The sequence below is a fragment of the Rhinatrema bivittatum genome, chromosome 5 (genome assembly GCF_901001135.1).
Source record: "Rhinatrema bivittatum chromosome 5, aRhiBiv1.1, whole genome shotgun sequence".
In the NCBI taxonomy this organism is placed as follows: Eukaryota; Metazoa; Chordata; class Amphibia; order Gymnophiona; family Rhinatrematidae; genus Rhinatrema; species Rhinatrema bivittatum.
In genome coordinates this window covers 262,026,852-262,046,339 of record NC_042619.1, presented here as the reverse complement: position 1 = coordinate 262,046,339, position 19,488 = coordinate 262,026,852, and the positions used below count along the sequence as shown (strand labels likewise).

The 19,488-nt window shown below is 48.0% G+C and overlaps 1 protein-coding gene across 4 annotated transcripts in view; it reads left to right on the top strand.

Moving 5' to 3' along the window:
• The window catches only part of NSD3 (nuclear receptor binding SET domain protein 3), a 502,906-nt gene that overhangs the window by 432,566 nt on the left and 50,852 nt on the right, over positions 1 to 19,488 (top strand). For all 4 annotated transcript variants that reach the window (XM_029603933.1, XM_029603930.1, XM_029603931.1 and 1 more), the window contains 3 exons: positions 11,455 to 11,657; positions 13,749 to 13,861; positions 14,263 to 14,532. In XM_029603933.1, the coding sequence (XP_029459793.1) occupies positions 11,455 to 11,657; positions 13,749 to 13,861; positions 14,263 to 14,532 (586 nt within the window). The remainder of the gene's footprint in view (positions 1 to 11,454; positions 11,658 to 13,748; positions 13,862 to 14,262; positions 14,533 to 19,488) is intronic.

Here is a 19,488-nt window from a genome sequence, read left to right as displayed (position 1 = left end):
TGCGCCCGGCACTAACGCAGCTCTTCCTGCCACTCCTTACTGTATCGTCCTGATTGTTTGTACAGCTACAAGCATTGGCTTGTCAATTTTCTAGTGAAGAATTTTTCTGGTTTTTGATCAGCACTAACATGCAGACTTTCAATTCACTTTTTTATGGTTTACTCACTGTCGTGTAGTTTAGGTTGGAGCTTGGAACTCGGAAGGAAACCAGAGACCTCGGTCCAGTCAGCTTAAGCAAAGTCAAATAAAACTCTTTCAGGCGGATAGAGAAAAGTGCGTTTAGCTGAATGCACCTTTCTACCTGCACTTCAACGCACATTTTCTGTGTGCAAAACTTACTGCCGAAGCAGCAAGGAGTTTTGTGCATAGAAAATGTGCCTCCCTAAATGGGAGTACTGTTTAGTGCCCTCGCATGCAAGTCCCATGCAAATGAGGGCAATAAGCAGTATTCCCTGATGCAGAGAAACTGTGTTTGGTTAGAGCACCTTTAGCACTGGAAACTTAACCCCTGGGTCAGAGCTGGAGTTAAGTTTCCAGTGCTACTGCAAATAGTCTGTGGATAAGTACTTTTCCAGCTAAGTTGCAGTGGCCTGCTGCCAGACAGCTAGTTAAGTACTGACTTATCCAGCTTTGTGGCAGCAGCTACTACCGTTGTGATCTGCCTGACAGGGATGCCTCCCCCTCCATTTCTAAGTTAAAATGGGCATTCAGCCTATGCCAAATGCACATTTTAAGTTATAGCACATTTTTTTTTAACTCCTGATGCATGTGCATATCATTAGCTTACTACGTAAGGAGTTTAAAAAATTTTTTATCTGAGCGTTAAAAATGTGCACTGAAAACCAGTCCACAATTTATTATTCTCCCAGGACAAGCAGGATGGTAGTCCTCACAGATGGGTGACGTCATCAGATGGAGCCCGGCACGAAATACTTTTGCCGAAGTTTCTAGAAACTTTGATTGGCACACTTAGCATGCCCAGCATGCCACTATTCCCGCAACCACACGGAGTCCCCCTTCAGTCTCCTTTTTTCGGCGGTGTTGTTGCCTCGCGGGTTTTTGGAGCTCTTCACTTCTTTTTTTCCTCACAGGCAACAAGCCCTGGGCTTCCAGAAGAGCCAGCTCCCACACCAGTCTGTCGTTGTGGAGTCAGCCCTCAAGAAGGTCAAAAGGGCCCGCACTCACTCCTCTGCCCCTCCAGGGAAGGATCAGAGGGCCATGGATGCCCTAGGCCACAAAGTCTTCCAGGAGATGATGCTTCTTGCCCGAATAGTGGCATATCAGTTGTACATGAAACCAGTACAACCATAACCTCTGGAAGCAGGTACAGGAACTTGCTGAAAGTCTCCCACAGCAGTTCCAAGAGGGCTTGAAGTCCATCGTGCAGAAGGGGCTGGAGGCTGGCAAGCATGAAGTGCAAGCGGCCTACGACATATTTGAGATGGCGACCAGGGTGTCAGCAGCCGGTATCAGTGCCCGGCGCTGGGCCTGGCTTATGGCCTCCGACCTCCACCCTGAAGTCCAAGAGAAGCTGGCCGACCTCCCTTGCACAGGAGAAAACCTTTTCAGGGATAAGGTCCGCGACGTAGTGGCCCAACTAAAGGACCACCATGAAACCCTGTGACAACTGTCCGCCAGCACTTCGGACCCCTCCTCAGTGACCCGTCAGACGCTATGTCGAGACTCCAGGAAACCCTTCTAAAGGCAGCGGAGATATTATCCTCTTACCTTGCGAGCCTGTCCAGCTCAGGCTGCCCCAAAGGGCCATCCACACCCTCAACGGGCGCCTCAGGCCCAGCCCGTGCCCCAGCCTAGATATGCGGCAGGTTTTTGACTGGCACAGAGAGAGCAGCAGCTTAACCCTGGTGCCCACATGTCTCGACCCACTGGTGGGGGCTGCCAGGCACCGACCGTGCGTCATCTTTTTTCGATGCCAACCGGCTTATGGAAGTGCCCCCAGTGTCCGCAGACTATGTCCATCACAGACCCACACCACGTTTGCGTTCTCTGCCTGGGGCCTTCCCACAATGTTCGTCGGTGACTTAGCTGCATTCAGATGACCCCCAAAGGCCGGCAGGCCTTCTTGGACAAGAAGTAGCACTTGTTTGGTTCCTGGAGCCAATGGTTCTTGGCTCCATTGACTCCGGTACTGGGGACGTTGAGCCAGGGGGATCCCTCTGACTCTGGTCGGTCACCCTCAATGTCCCTTCATGATGACAAGGGCATGGGGAATCGCCCCTCACTGGCGTCAGGCCAATCCAAGGCTTCGGGATCATCTTCCTTGGTGCCGGAGAAGGACCAGGTCGAGCACCAAGGGAAGCACCAACACTGGCACCAACAGTCATCACCGCTCAGTGCCGGAACCGATACCGGAGGAGCACCGGCTTCAGCCGAACCCCCTCCGAAGCAGCCCCAAGGCGAGAGGCCCTGTCCTCCTCCAGGCCCCGGAGCCCAGGGCATTCCCCACCAATCTCAGTGGGGGGTACCGAGCCTTCAAGGACCCCCAAAGAAGTGCCGGTTAAGCCCCATCTTATCTCCTCCTCCTCTCGGCTCTTACCAAGCCATAATTTCGGGAGGAGTTGGACTGCATGGTCCAGCAGGTAGTGCTCCATGCCCTTTGGGGCCTCGAGCAACCACCGGTGCCGGCCCCCATACCAGCACTGGAGCCGGTGCCATCGATGTTGGCTCCCCTATTGGAGAGGTTGCCTTGCCAATGCAGTCAGTGCCCAGAGGTCCTCCGGTGCCCCATCCTCCGCTGATGCCACCCTCCGATACTATCCTGATTCCAGGTTCCTCAGAGGAAGAGGATGCGGCTGTGCACTGGCCATCACAGGCAGCGCCGACAGTGCCCAAGGCCCCTTGACAGGCCCTTGATGCCGGTATCCTAGGACCCAGGGTTCGGCCTTCCTCCCCGACCCACATGAGTCAGTGGGGAGGAGGAGAGGCCCCTTATGACCCATGGAGCGATGATTCCTCCGAGTTTTCCTTTGTGGCCTTGGATGACCTCCCATCGGAGCCTTCACCTCCGGACGAGAAGCGCCGCTCGCCCCTGGAGGACTTGCCCTTCACCAGTTTTGTTCAGGCAATGGTGGAGTCCATACCTTTTCAACTGCTGACTGAAGAGGGCGCCCACCATAAAATGTTGGAGGTCCTCCAATTTGTGTCTGTCCCAGTACACGAGGCCCTCCTTGAGTTCCTCTACCGTTTATGGGAGCACACAGGTTCCATCGCCCCAGTCAACCGGAAGACGAACGCCATTTATTTAGTGCAACAAGCCCTGGGCTTCCAGAAGAGCCAGCTCCCACACCAATCTGTTGTTGTGAAGTCAGGCCCTCAAGAAGGCCAAAAGGGCCCGCACTCACTCCTCTGCCCCTCCAGGAAAGGATTAGAGGGCCATGGATGCCCTAGGCCGCAAAGTCTTCCAGGAGGCAATGCTTCTTGCTCGAATAGCGCCGTATCAGTTGTACATGAACCAGTACAACCGTAACCTCTGGAAGGTAGGACCAGGAACTTGCTGAAAGTCTCCCACAGCAGTTCCAAGAGGGCTTGGAGTCCATCGTGCAGAAGGGGTTTGAGGCTGGCAAGCATGAAGTGCAAGTGGCCTACGACATATTTGAGATGGCGACCAGGGTGTCAGCAGCCGGTATCAGTGCCCGGCACTGGGCCCGGCTTATGGCCTCCGACCTCCGCCCTGAAGTCCAAGAGAAGCTGGCCGACCTCCTGTGCACAGGAGAAAACCTGTTCAGGGATAAGGTTCGCGACACAGTGGCCCAACTAAAGGACCACCATGAGACCCTGCGACAACTGTCTGCCAGCACTTCGGACCCCTCCTCAGTGACCCGTCGGGCGCCATGTCAAGACTCCAGGAAACCCTTCTATAGGCAGCGGAGATGATATCCTCCTGCCTCGCGAGCCTGTCCAGCTCAGGCTGCCCCAAAGGGCCATCCACGCCGACAACGGACGCCTCAGGCCCAGCCCGTGCCCCAGCCCAGGTATGCAGCAGGATTTTGAATGGCACAGATAGAGCAGCAGCTTAACCCTGGTGCCCACATGTCCCGACCCACTGCTTGGGGGCTGGCTATGCCTATTTGCAAACTGTTGGACCCCCATCACCACCGACCAATGGGTGTTAACCATCGTGGAGCAAGGCTATCGCCTAAATCTGCTTAGCGTCCCGCCAGACTCCCCTCACTCATAGGGATGGGGCCATGTGGACCATGCGACTACCCTCGAGTTGGAACTCTCGGCTCTGTTGCGGTTGAAAGCCGTCAAACCTGTTCCCTGTGCCCAGCAGGGCTGGGGTTTCTACTCCAAGTACTTTCTCATTCCAAAGAGAACAGGCGGCCTCCATCCCATCCTCAGCCTTAGAGCCCTAAACAAGTTCCTGAGGTGAGAGTGGTTCAAGATGGTCTCATTGGCCACCTTAATCCCGATGCTTCATCAAGGGGCTTGGCTCTGCTCTCTCAATTTGCAGGACGCCTATGCTCATATCGCAATATTTCCCCCCCCCCCCCCCCACCAGAGATTACTGTGCTTCGTCATAGGCCAGTGGTACTTTCGCTCCATGGTGCACCTTGAATACTGTGTACAATTCTGGTCGCCGCATCTCAAAAAAGATTTAGTTGCGATGGAGAAAGTACAGAGAAGGGCAACCAAAATGATAACCTATGAGGAAACATGAAGAGGTTAGGGCTGCTCAGCTTGGAGAAGAGACGGCTGAGGGGGGATATGATAGAGGTCTTTAAGATCATGAGAGGTCTTGAATGAGTAGATGTGAATCAGTTATTTACACTTTCGGATAATTGAAGGACTAGGGGGCATTCCATGAAGTTAGCAAGTAGCACATTTAAGACTAATCGGAGAAAATTATTTTTCACTCAACGTACAATTAAACTCTGGAATTTGTTGTCAGAGAATGTGGTTAGTGCAGTTAGTGTAGCTGGGTTCAAAAAAGGTTTGGATAAGTTCTTGAAGGAGAAGTCCATTAACTGCTATTAATCAAGTTTACTTAGGGAATAGCCACTGCTATTAATTGCATCAGTAGCATGGGATCTTCTTGGTGTTTGGGTAATTGTCAGGATCTTGTGGCCTGGTTGGAAACAGGATGCTAGGCTTGATGGACCCTTGGTCTGACCCAGCATGGCAATTTCTTATGTTCTTAATATAGGGTTCTACCCTTCGGCCTAGCCTCCGCACCCCGGGTCTTCACCAAGTGCCTGGCAATGGTGGGAGTACATCTACGGCACCAGGGGGTGCATGTGTTCCCATATTTGGACGATTGGCTCATCAGGCGTCCCTCAAGGGAGGGAGCCCTCCATCCCTGCGCTCCATGATCGGAGTGCTCAGTCACTGGGTTTTCTCATCAATTATCCAAAATCCCAGCTGACTCTGTCCCAGCAGCTCAGCTTCATAGACAGTGGCTAGGTCATTCCTCCCCAGCGATCGGGTAACAACACTAGCGGGCCTGGCCTGGTCCATTCGTCGCCGATGGACGGCCTCTGCTTGCCTGCTCCTGCAGCTGCTGGGCCACATGGTGGCATCTGTGCACGTCACTCTTATGGCTCGTTTAGCCATGAGAATGACGCAGTGAACCTTACGTTTCCAGTGGCACCAAGTCTCTCAGGACCTCTCTGCGCTGGTCCGAATAACAGAGCCGCTCCAGATCCATCTCACCTGTGGGTATAAGAAGCCAACCTGAGCAAGGAACTCCCATTTCAGCCCCCTCCTGCTCAGGTGATCTTTACCACAGATGCCTCCAACATCGGCTGGGATGCCCATGTCGATGGCCTCCGCACACAGGGTGTGTGGTCGAAGCCCAAGGCCAGATACCAAATACATTTCCTGGAACTCCGGGTGATGCGATACGCCCACTATGCATTCCAAGATCGCCTGGCCCACAAGGTTGTCCTAATGCAGACGAACAACCAAACGGCCATGTGGTACGTGAACAGACGGGGGCACGGGCTCCTATCTCCTCTGTCAGGAAGCAGTGCAGATTTGGGGCCTGGGCTCTCACGAGCTATGCTCCTGCGAGCAGTATACCTGACAGAAATGCAGAATGTGGTGGCGGACCCTCTCAGTCGGACGTTCCATTCTCACAAGTGGCCCCTCAACCCCTCCGTAGCGGACAAGATCTTCCACAGGTGGAGTCAACCGGATGTGGATCTCTTTGCGCCCCCTCGGAACCACAAAGTGAGTCGCTTCTTCTCCATGCGCAGGGCAGACAGGGAACCAGCCGTGGATGCCTTCGCCAAATCCTGAAGTGTGGGTCTCCTGTACACATACCCTCCAATTCTGCTCATAGGCAAGACCCTCACGAATCTCCAACAGGATGGAGGCTCCATGATCCTCATAGCCCCGCAATGGTTGCAACAGGTCTGGGAATCCACTGTGACCTGTCGGTCCAGGAGCTCATCCACCTGGGCAACCTCGCCTGACCTCATCACATAGGATCATTGCAGGCTGCGCCACTCAAACCTCTGGTCATTGGCCCTCACGGCCTGGATGTTGAAAGGCTAGTATTACAGTCCCTCAACCTTTCAGACAATGTCTCACAGGTCCTAGTAGCTTCTCGTAAGGACTTTGACAAGGAAGTCCTACCAGTCAAAGTGGAGGAGGTTACTGTTTACTGAAGAGGATGTTGGGGAGGTACCCTTACTGGAGAAGGTTTTCATGGGCAATGATTCAGATGGACTGAATCAAATCACGGTGAACCTAGAAGATGTGGTAGACCTGATTGACAAACTTAAGAGTAGTAAATCACCTGGACCGGATGGTATACACCCCAAAGTTCTGAAAGAACTAAAAAATGAAATTTCAGACCTATTAGTAAAAATTTGTAACCTATCATTAAAATCATTCATTGTACGTGAAGACTGGAGGATAGCTAATGTAACCCCAATATTTAAAAAGGGCTCCAGGGGCGATCCGGGAAACTACAGACCGGTTAGCCTGACTTCAGTGCCAGGAAAAATAGTGGAAAGTGTTCTAAACATCAAAATCACAGAACATATAGAAAGACATGGTTTAATGGAACAAAGTCAGCATGGCTTTATCCAAGGCAAGTCTTGCCTCACAAATCTGCTTCACGTTTTGAAGGAGTTAATAAACATGTGGATAAAGGTGAACCGGTAGATGTAGTATACTTGGATTTTCAGAAGGCATTTGACAAAGTTCCTCATGAGAGGCTTCTAGGAAAAGTAAAAAGTCATGGGATAGGTGGTGATGTCCTTTCGTGGATTGCAAACTGGCTAAAAGACAGGAAACAGAGAGCAGGATTAAATGGACAATTTTCTCAGTGGAAGGGAGTGGGCAGTGGAGTGCCTCAGGGATCTGTATTGGGACCCTTACTTTTCAGTATATTTATAAATGATCTGGAAAGAAATACGACAAGTGAGATAATCAAATTTACAGATGATACAAAATTGTTCAGAGTAGTTAAATCGCAAGCAGATTGTGATAAATTGCAGGAAGACCTTGTAAGACTGAAAAATTGGGCATCGAAATGGCAGATGAAATTTAATGTGGATAAGTGCAAGGTGATGCATATAGGGAAAAATAACCCATGCTATAGTTACACAATGTTAGGTTCCATATTAGGTGCTACAACCCAGGAAAGAGATCTAGGCGTCATAGTGGATAACACATTGAAATCATCATTTCAGTGTGCTGCGGCAGGGAAAAAAGCAAACAGACTGTTGGGAATTATTAGAAAGGGAATGGCGAATAAAACGGAAAATGTCATAATGCCTCTGTATCGCTCCATGGTGAGACCGCACCTTGAATACTGTGTACAATTCTGGTCGCCGCATCTCAAAAAAGATATAATTGCGATGGAGAAGGTACAGAGAAGGGCTACCAAAATGATAAGGGGAATGGAACAGCTCCCCAATGAGGAAAGACTAAAGAGGTTAGGAGTTTTCAGCTTGGAGAAGAGACGGCTGAGGGGGGATATGATAGAGGTGTTTAAAATCATGAGAGGTCTAGAACGGGTAGATGTGAATCGGTTATTTACTCTTTCGGATAATAGAAAGACTAGGAGGCACTCCATGAAGTTAGCATGTGGCACATTTAAAACTAATCGGAGAAAGTTCTTTTTCACTCAACGCACAATTAAACTCTGGAATTTGTTGCCAGAGAATGTGGTTAGTGCAATTAATATAGCTGTGTTTAAAAAAGGATTGGATAAGTTCTTGGAGGAGAAGTCCATTACCTGCTATTAATTAAGTTGACTTAGAAAATAGCCACTGCTATTACTAGCAACGGTAACATGGATTAGACTTAGTTTTTGGGTACTTGCCAGGTTCTTATGGCCTGGATTGGCCACTGTTGGAAACAGGATGCTGGGCTTGATGGACCCTTGGTCTGACCCAATATGGCATGTTCTTAAGTTCTTATCGGTCTGGTGTGCAGAGTAGGGTCTTGACCCCTTTACTTGCCCACACCTCGGCTTCTGGACTAGCTCTGGCATCTCTCAGAGTTGGGGTTGCAGACTACTTCGATCCGAGTTCATCCGAGTGCCATCAGCGCCTACCACCGCGGAGTGGGTGACGCTCCGATCTCGATGCAGCCCTTAGTGGGGCGCTTCATGAGAGGCTTACTTCAATTAAAACCTCCACTGCATCCTCCTTTTGTGGCCTGGGACCTCAGCGTAGTGTTAGCGCGGCTCATGAGGTCTCCATTAGAGCCTCTGCACTCCTGCGAGTTGAAACATCTCACCTGGAAGGTCATCTTCTGGTGGCAATTACCTCCACTTGCAGGGTCAGTGAGCTGCAGCCCCTGGTGAACCTATTCGCCTTATACGAGGTTCTTTCACGACAGGGTGGTGGTGCGCACTCACCCTAAGTTCCTGCCTAAGGTGGTGTCTGACTTCCACCTGAATGAGTCCATTGTACTGCCCACCTTTTTTACGAGGCCACACTCTTACCAAGGTGAGCGGGGTCTACACATCTTGGACTGCAAGCATGCTCTCGCTTTTTATCTGGATCGTACTGCGGCCCACAGGCAATTTACCCAACTCTTCGTCTCCTTTGACAAAAATAGGCTTGGGGTTGCAGTGGGCAAGCAGACTTTGTCCAATTGGTTGGCGAACTGTATCGCTTTCTGCTATGAGCAAGCGGACCTCCTGCTTGGAGACCGAGTGAAAGCGCACTTTGTTAGGGCCATGGCAGCGTCAGTAGCCCACTTCCGTGCAGTCCCTATTGCTGAAATCTGCAAGGCCGTGACGTGGAGTTCCCTCCACACATTCGCAGTCCACTACTGTCTGGACAAGGATAGTCAAGAGGACAGCGTGTTTGGCCAGTCTGTTCTCTGTAACCTGTTCCAAGGTGAGAACTCAACTCTTACCTGCCTAGTTCCCAGTATGTGGTTTAGACTGCCTCCCCTGTTGTGCCTGTTACACGTTATTGGGTGTCTGTTAGCCCTATATGTTTCGAGGCAGCCTGCGGCTTGATATTCACCCATTTGTGAGGACTACCATCCTGCTTGTCCTGGGAGAAAGGAGAGTTGCTTACCTGTAACAGGTGTTCTCCCAGGACAGCAGGATGTTAGTCCTCAATAAGACCCACCTGCCACCCCGCGGAGCTGGATTCATCTGCGTTTTGTTAGTTTATTTTTCGCTCGTCTTTTATGCTTTGTAGTGAGACTGAAGGGGGACCCCGCGTGGCTGTGGGGATAGTGGCATGCTGGGCATGCTCAGTGTGCCAGTCAAAATTTCTAGAAACTTTGACGAAAGTATTCCATGCTGGGTTCCATCTGATAATGTCACCCATCTGTGACTAACATCCTGCGGTCCTGGGAGAACACCTGTCACAGGTAAGCAACTCTGCTATGCTCATATTATTGCATCAGTGTGTTTGTGTTCAGATGACATGAATTGTCTTGCCCGTCACAGAAGAAATGGTAAGCACAGAGTAATGTTTTTTGTTTAAGAGATTTGCCTAGCAGCACCGCATTAACATGATCATTGCAGCTCTCAGCAGATAGATCTGCCCCATCTGCCTAGAATACAGTGGGCTGAAAAAAGAGTACAGAGGACAGAGGCAGAAAGGAAGATCTTTTTTTCATACTGTTTTGTGAGTCTGCTCATGATCCAATGAATCCTGCCTACAGATGAAAACGTGGATTAGAGGCAAGGCTTCCCTCAGTGTCATTCTACCCATTTCTAGATTAAGCATGCTGAGGAAATGTAAGAAGAATGAGTATCTTGGTTGGGTGCATAAAAATCTTTATCCGTTTCAATTTTTATGGCACCTTGATCTAGGCCACCAAACAATAAATATTTATAGGGTAATTATCAAACTATATGCATCAGGACAAAAACCACACAGACTTTTTTGCATGCAGGCTTTGCACCAATTCTCAGCGTGAAAGTATTGCGAGTTTCACTTTGAAATTTGCCATGGGCACAAAATATGTGCGGTCACTTGCACCAGCTTTTTCTGGGGATAAAACTTTGCTGCAAAAGTACATGCATAGGGTTGAAAATGCCATCTACATGCACCCTTGTCCTCTCCAACCTAAACGCGCCCATGGAAATGCCACCTCGCATTGCAGCTAAAAGTATGCACATGGTGAAAAAATGGCAAAGCAATTTACAAACAGCCAATTAATGCGGGAAGAACGTTTTTACCCGCAGAAATCACTTTGAAAATTGTCCTCCCCGTGACAAGATAATAAGTAATGCCCCTCTAGTATAATTTCTCAGAGTGCAGTTTTCAGATTGGACACATAAGAGCAAAGTCGGCACAGACTTTACACCAGTTTTCAAAAGGAAAGCTTTCCCTTAGAAAACTGCTTAAAACAAAGTTTGCACAACTTTGTACTTTGTAATTAGGTGGGTGCTTTTTCCAAGGTAGATTTATGTGCTGTATGTTTGGAAATATATATATATTTAAGTGAAAACTCCTCCCCAACCCCAACCCCAACCCTGGGAATGCCTCTTCTCATTGCAGAGCAAGTTATGTGCAAAGTAGCATTTTGTGCATCTTTATCTGCAGATAGGGTAGGCAATTTTCAAAGACTTCCAAGTCCACATGAAAGCAGCTTTTGAAATTTTCCCTCTATGGATTAAATCCATTTTGTAATTTTTATGATTATGGGATATTTATTACATTTTTATCAGTCCTTTTGGCTTTTCTTCTGATCTGGCAGCATTATCTTGGTGGTGCATGAAGTATGTTTGCAGTAGTCAGATTTTGAAGAGTCTTCTGGGATTGCTGTTGTAAGATGAAAAGGAGTCTTCTCAGTTTATACCACTTGTAAGATCTACTTTTGTGACCTTGCAGGCAAAGAGACAGACAACATGAGAGGTTGAACTGAAACTCCCATAATAGGACTTGCCTTCTTTTTACCATGTCTACTTTCATGTTCTTTCAAGAGAAGGAGCAAGTACAGACTCATGGGGCCTTCTCTTCAGCATGAATACCATGTGAATTTACATGTTCTGCCTTTCAGGTGGTGGCCAGCTGAGATCTGTAGTCCCAGGTCAGTGCCACTCAACATACAGGGCCTGAAACATGACATCGGGGACTTCCCAGTGTTCTTCTTTGGTTCTCATGACTACTACTGGGTACACCAGGGCAGAGTGTTCCCTTACGTGGAAGGAGATAAAAGCTTTGCCGAGGGGCAAACTAGCATTAACAAGACCTTCAAAAAAGGTAACTATTTAACCACATTATCAATTATGCAAACCAAGATTTCAGAAGTATATGTTTGTCCAATCTGAAATGCCTCAGTAGTAGGTAGTGGGATGAAGTTCAGTAAGGCATTTTGACACTGTTTCATATAGAATACTGAGCATGCTAGCCAACTTTGCAATTGGGGGAAAATTAAACTTATAAACTGTGTGAGAAGTTGGTCACGCTACATGAGGGTGGTGGTCAATGGGGGTCCATTCTGATGAAGAGAAAGTAACCAAAGGGGTGGCATTAGGAATCTGTGCAAGGCCCAGTCCTCTTCAGTGGCTTTATAAGTGACATTGGGGAAGGATTAGACCTGAACTTGTACCTGTTTGCAGCCAGGAAAATCTGCAAAAAAATAGACATGCTTGAAGGCAAGGGGATAAGAAACATTGGAAGAATGGGCAAAGGTTTAGCAAATGCTCTTTAATCCCGAAAAATGCAAAGTTGCGCATTTGGGAAGCAGAAATTGAAGGCCAAATTCCCTTTTGGAGAAGAAATATAGCAGTCACCAAACAAGAAAAAGACCTAATAGGTTGTCTTCTCTGACCTCAAGGAAGCCAAAGCAGTGAGAAAGCTAATAGTATACTTGGGTGCATAAAGAGAAAAAAGGATGTAATATTACCATTCTACAGGTCTCTGGTGAGATCCCACCTTGAATATTGTGCCCATTTCTGGAGGCCTCATCTACACAAGGATGTTGACAAGCTGGAGGCAGTTAAGAGGACTTCCATAATTGTGCATGGGTGTATACTCTAAGCTATAGACTGAAAGCTAAAAATATGCTCTTCAGAAGAAATATGGAAGATACAAGCATTACAATATCTAACGTGTCAAAGTACCAGAAGGAAGAATTTTCTAGTAAATTCATAGCTCAATGATACTTTTTCACTGTGAGATTGGTGCATACTTGGAACAGACTCACAACAGAGGTTATAGGAACCAAACTGTGGCAGAATTCAAGCACCCATGCGATAGACACAAAAGGTGGTAAGGAATGTGTGGTGAGAGAGAAGACCAAGGATCAAGTAGGATCTGTAACAGCATAGTAGGTGGTAGATTGGGTGGACAAATTGATCTTAATCTTCTGTCAATTTTTGTGTTTTTAAGTTTTCATCTTAAAAAATGCAAGATGATATGGAATGAGAATCAATGATATCTCACTTTAGGAAGGTGGCCATATGGATCACTGCATATTTTGCTTATGGGATTCTTCAGATCCATCAGTTGTCTTAGATACACATAGCATTAATTTATGGACCACTACAGATCTTTGACTGAGAACTAAAAATAATTCAGCAGCTAGACCAGGCATTAGAATAATACTATGGCAGACTAAACTGGGAGCTTTTGTTCTGCAGTAATAGCCATTATATGCATAGAGCCGGGGGCTCTGTTGAATATTTAAATAATTCCATATTTAGAGGTATTCTCATGATTTAAATAACTAAAATAATTTTTTTATAGATTAGTTACTTGCAGTTCAGCACTCATAAGGATCACGCTTCAAAATACCTCCACTGTGCACTTTGATGTTCAATTCGCAAACCTGTTTATTGAACGTTCTGGGCACAGCAGCAGCCTTGGGGAGATAGCACTGGGTATTGAAGGATAAATTTATAAAATTGTTCAGAATATAGGGAAGAAACTGATGAATGGAATTCTATAGTCTCTTGTGGACTACGTAGAGGACAGGTGAGGTTAAAGCCCATAGAGTCCTGGGTGAGGGTCCTCCTCAGCCAGAGTTCTCATGTGTTGGTGATTGATCATATGCCCTCACTAACTTGCATCAGCTTAATGCCAGGAATGTTAATGATTATTGTATCCAACAAAAGCAAATGACCTTATGGTCTTGCATTTCTTTCTTCATAATTTAAGATATCACAGCCAAATATCTTAAGAGCTCTAGAAAATAGCAAATGATCATTTTCTCCTCTCTTTTTCTCTTTCCAACCCGGCCATGCTTACCTTCTCTTCCCTCCCCACAATCTTTTTATTACACCTTTCTTGTTTTTGGTTTTATTTGTTTTGGTTTTTGTTTGGTTTATTTTTTTATTTTTTTTTGCTTAGCACTTGATGAAGCTGCAAAGCGCTTCCAGGAACTTAAAGCACAAAGAGAAAGCAAAGAAGCACTGGAGATTGAAAGGACTTCAAGGAAGCCCCCACCATATAAACACATAAAAGTGAGTTCTATTTCTCCCAGTGCCCAGGCTGTCAAATAATAAGTGTATATCTAGAATGCTTTTCCTCTTCTGTGCCTCAACTTAGGAAGTAGGAGGGAAACATGAGTCCTTCCATATTTACTATGGAAGTTCCTGGTCCTGTCTGACCTTTAATGAGAAATTCGTTCTTATGTACCCAGTATGATTTCAGATCACTGAAGCTAAAACCAATTAAGACAAAACCTTTCCAAAGCAAAAACTAAACTGTTTTAGTATTAAGCCACTTCAAAATGTTAAAGGTAGCAAGACTCGCTAACAACATGAAGGAGATCTAGACTTTCTCTTTGCATGGATCCTGAAAGATTCACACATTTTACCTAAGACACTATGTTTACACATGCTTTCTGCCTTTTGTGCCACAGACTAACAAGGTTGTTGGGAAAGTTCAGATCCAAGTGGCTGACTTGTCCGAGATCCCTCGATGTAACTGCAAGCCCAGCGATGAACACCCCTGTGGGCTGGATTCAGAGTGTCTGAACAGAATGCTGCAGTATGAGTGTCACCCCCAGGTCTGTCCTGCTGGGGAGCGCTGCCAGAATCAGTGCTTCACCCAGCGCCTCTATCCAGAAACAGAAATGTTCAAAACTGAGAGGCGTGGTTGGGGCCTCAGGACCACAAGGAATATTAGGAAGGTAGGAACATATCATCCAGAGTCTATACATGACCCCAGAGCAGCTTTTCCTGTGTATTATTGAAAATATTTATTTTGTTTTGGATGCTTCAAGATGAAAGCTAGTGGGCCACCAGCAAACCTGGATTTTAATATATCAGCAATTAATGTCCATGACATTTATACAGTGACTCTAGTTGATGGTTAGTTTACATATTGGTTGGAATTTGATATCCTCTGTGATGAACACTTCTTCAGGTGTTGTGATAAATATGTGAAACTTTGTGAAACACAGTCTTGAAAAGAGAAAAAAATTAATTTTTTGGCTATCATATTAATTTACCTAGGTGTTTTCAGCCAAACTATTTGTGAATTCCAGATTACATACCGTATAAAGCAGGGCTGCATGATCAAAGTTAGGCTTAAACAGGACCTTGAAGTCCTGTAATGGTGTATATTTCCTCATAGGTCAAGCAGGATGGTAGTCCTCACATATGGGTGACATCACAGGATGGAGCCCAATCACAGAACACTTTTGTCAAAGTTTCTAGAACTTTGACTGGCACCAAGTGGGCATTCCCAGGATGGCACTAACCCTTCAGTCTTCTTTTTTCCGCGCAGCAGTAGCCAAGCAGCTTAAGGAGCTCCACAGAGATTCCTGACAAAAATTACCCTCACGGAATTACTATACAACTTTCTACTCCACAGGGGTCCCCCGCTTTCATTTTTACGTCCGCCGTGGTCCGGTAAGTTTTTTACCCGATTCTGGTCGATTCCCGTCGAGTTTGGCCTTCACGGCCTACTGGCTGTCGACCGCACTGCGGCTACATTTTTCACAGGCCATGGCGTCGGGGTTCCGTCAATGCCCGGACTGCACCCGCACAATGTCCATTACTGACCCGCACCAGGTATGTGTACCTGGTAGCGAGCATGATGTCCTTACTTGCACCAAATGTGCCCTTATGACACCTAAAGGTCGTAAGGCTAGAATGGAGAAAATTTAACTTCTCTTTCAGTCAAAAACCCCGACGCCGTCCATAGCATCGACGTCGTCTGAACCGACACCGTCTACGTCGCACCATCATCGGGCACCAGCCGGTGTCCAACCAGCATCGACGACTCCACGGCCATCGACACCCTCTGTTCCCCCTCATGAAAAGGACAGAGGTGACCGTTGAGAAAAGCATCGACATCGCAGGTCTCAGACCGTCGACGCAGGCAAGGCCTCGATGTCATCGTCTGAACCGCCATCGAAGAAAGCCCGTCCAGAAAAGGCACCGTCCCTATCTGGTTCAGGGTCACCGAGGCAACCTTCACCGGGACCGGTGATAGGAACCGCGATTCCACCTCCAATGGTGGTCCCTCCGGCTATGCCTCCTCCTCCTCCGGCATCGGGGCTCCATGCTCCAGGTTTCCGGGAGGAACTGGATCAGATGATTCAGGAGGCCATCGGCAAAGCGATGCAAGGCTTCAAGGTTCCATCGACGCCTGAACCGGTAGCCGATCCCATTCCAGTAGCGCTAGCACCATTACTCACGAGAATGGAAGCGCTGATCGCTGCTTTCCCTCCGAGCGATCCGACGACTCCAATGGACCCAGTACCTTCCTCTCCGATTCTCTTTCATTGGCAGACGGAGAAACACCGTTCCTTCCGCCATCGGGAGTGCTTCCGATGCCTAGATCATCGGTTTCACCGATTGCACCTTTGTTTCCATCGGTGCCACCATCCCGTCCATCGATGCCCTCGGTGCCACCATCGGTGACACCGGTGACACCATTGATGCCTTCGGTGCCTCGCCCGGGACCTTCAGGTATACCAATTTTTCGTCCCTTCAAGGACACAGGGGGGGGGGGGCTGGAGATGATCCCTACGATACCTGGACTGACGATTCATCCCAGGATACCGATGACTTGCCATCGCCACCCTCTCCTGCTGAAAGCGGGAAGCGTTCTCCGCCAGAGGACTTGTCCTTCATTAATTTTGTGAAGGAAATGGCTGAAGTGATTCCATTTCAACTTCAGACAGAACAAGATGATAGACATCAGATGATGGAGCTTCTTCAATTTTTAGATGCTCCTAAAGAACTAACATCTATTCCCATCCATGATGTCCTCCTGGATCTTTTCAAAAGAAATTGGGAACATCACAGTTCTGTGGCACCAGTCAATCGGAAAGCTGACACTACATACCTAGTCCAGTCAACTCCTGGTTTCCAGAAGTCCCAATTGGACCACCATTCAGTGGTTGTTGAGTGAGCCCAAAAGAAAGCCCGAAGATGCAGGCTCATTCTTCCTATCCTCCAGGAAAGGAACAAAAATTCCTGGATGCTATAGGTCGTCGTATCTTTCAAGGGGCTATGCTTATATCCTGCATCGCCTCTTATCAACTTTATATGACCCAGTACAACAGGGTCCTCTTTAAACAAATACAGGACTTTGCTGAGTCCCTACCTCAACAGACTCAAGACCAATTACATGCCCTAGCTCAAACGGATTTAGAAGCGGGCAAGCATGAGATAAGATCTGCCTATGATGTTCTTGACACCGCTTCCAGGGTTTCAGCAACAGCCATTTCTGCAAGTCAATGGTCCTGGCTAAAGTCATCCGACCTACGGCCTGAGGTCCAGGATAGACTATCTGATTTGCCTTGCACTGGAGATAATCTTTTTGGTGAGCAAATACAAAAGACAGTGGCGCAACTCAAGGATCACCATGAGACTCTTCACCAACTTTCCTTGCTACCTTCTGAATATCCTGCTAAGCAAACATTCAGAAATAAGCCCAAGAAATCCTTTTACCGCCAAAGGAAATCTTATCCTCCTCCGTCTAAAGGTCGCTCTCCTAAGCCTTATCAGAAAGGCCAGTCCAGGCAACCTCGCAGGCAAAAGCCGCAAACAACTCATCAACCAGGTCCAGCATCTTGTTTTCGACTTTTTTCTAGAGTGCAGCATTCAGACTCCACTAAAGTATGTACCAGTGGGAGGCCAATTGTGCCACTTCAGCCATATCTGGCACTCAGTCACCACAGACCAGTGGGTGCTCACCATAATAACTCAAGGTTATCATCTCAACTTTCTGGCCGTTCCACCGGACTCCCCACCTCGGCTGACTTGGGGAACATCAGACCATTCACCGCTCCTGGAACAGGAGATTTCCCCCCTCCTCCAGTCCAGAGTGATAGAACCAGTGCCCTACTCCCAACAGGGCCTCAGATTCTACTCTCGGTATTTTCTAATCCCAAAAAAGTCAGGTGGCGTACGCCTGATACTAGATCTTCGGGCCTTAAACAAATTCCTCCAAAGAGAAACGTTCAAGATGGTGACCTTGGGTTCCCTCCTTCCCCTTTTACAAAGGGGAGACTGGCTCTGCTCTCTAAACCTCCAGGACGCTTATACACGTATCGCAATAACTCCGTCTCATCGCAGATTTCTGTGATTTCTCGTAGGCCCAAAGCACTACCAATATCGAGTGCTGCCATTCGGCCTAGCCTCTGCTCCACGAGTCTTCACCAAGTGCCTCATTGTAGTAGCAGTGTTCCTCAGAACTCAAGGTGTCCATGTCTGCCCCTATCTCGACGATTGGTTGATCAGGGCTCCCACACAGCAAGCTGTTTTGACGTCCCTACGTCTCACCTTGCACACCCTGATCTCTCTTGGGTTTCTCATCAATTATCCAAAGTCCAGCTTGGTCCCATCGCAAACCCTGTCGTTCAAAGGAGCAGACTTGGAAACCCTCAAGGCAAAGGCATTTCTTCCTCGAGAATGAGCTCTTATCATCTCCTCTCTCGCCCATCAGCTGCAGTCTCGACAGCACTCCACTGCACATCACTTTCTGGTCTTGCTAGGACACATGGCGTCCTCAGTATATGTCACTCCCATGGCTTGTCTCACCCTGAGGATCCTACAGTGGATTCTGTCATCTCAACCACTATCAGCTGTTGTCCACATAACCAACCCACTTTGTCTATCTCTAGCTTGGTGGAGGAATCAAGCCAATCTCCTGCAAGGCCTGCCTTTTCAAGCTCCAGACCCTCAAATAACCCTTACAACAGATGCCTCCAACATCGGTTGGGGAGCACACGTTGCCAATTTACAAACTCAAGGGTCTTGGTCTCCAGAGGAAGCCAAACACCAGATCAATTTCCTGGAGCTACGAGCAATCAGATAAGCTCTGAGTATTTCAGGATCGCCTCTCCAACCAGGTCGTCCTGATTCAAACGGACAACCAGGTGGCCATGTGGTACATCAACAAACTAGGAGGAACAGGCTCCCGCCTCCTGTGCCAGGAGGCTGCGCAGATATGAACGGAGGCCCTCTCCCACTCGATGTACCTCAGGGCCACCTACTTGCCGGGAGTGGACAATGTGTTGGCAGACACACTCAGTCGCACCTGTCGACCACACGAGTGGTCTCTCAACCCCACAGTTGTGGACTCGATATTCCAACGTTGGGGTTACCCTCACATAGACCTCTTTGCATCACCTCAGAACCACAAAATAGAAAACTATTGCTCTCTCATTCGCAGTCAACACTCACAGCCAAGAAATGCGTTCTCCCTCTCATGGGACACCGGTCTCCTATATGCATTCCCTCCACTTCCACTTCTCTCGAAGACTCTCGTGAAGCTATGTCAGGAGAAGGGAAGCATGATCCTGATAGCACCTCACTGGCCACGTCAAGTGTGGTTTCCGATTCTTCAGGCACATTCCCCGGGGAAGGACCCGCTTCTGATCACGCAGAACAACGGGTGTCTACGCCACCCCAATCTTCAAGCCTTGTCTCTGACGGCCTGGATGTTGAAAGGTTAATTCTTCAGCCACTTAACCTTTCGGAGCCAGTTTCCCGTGTCCTGATTGCTTCACGGAAGCCTTCCACGAGAAAATCTTATCTTTACAAATGGAACAGGTTTAAATCATGGTGTTCTTCTCAGTCCCTTGATCCCTTTACCTGTTCCACCACGAAGTTTCTAGACTATCTCT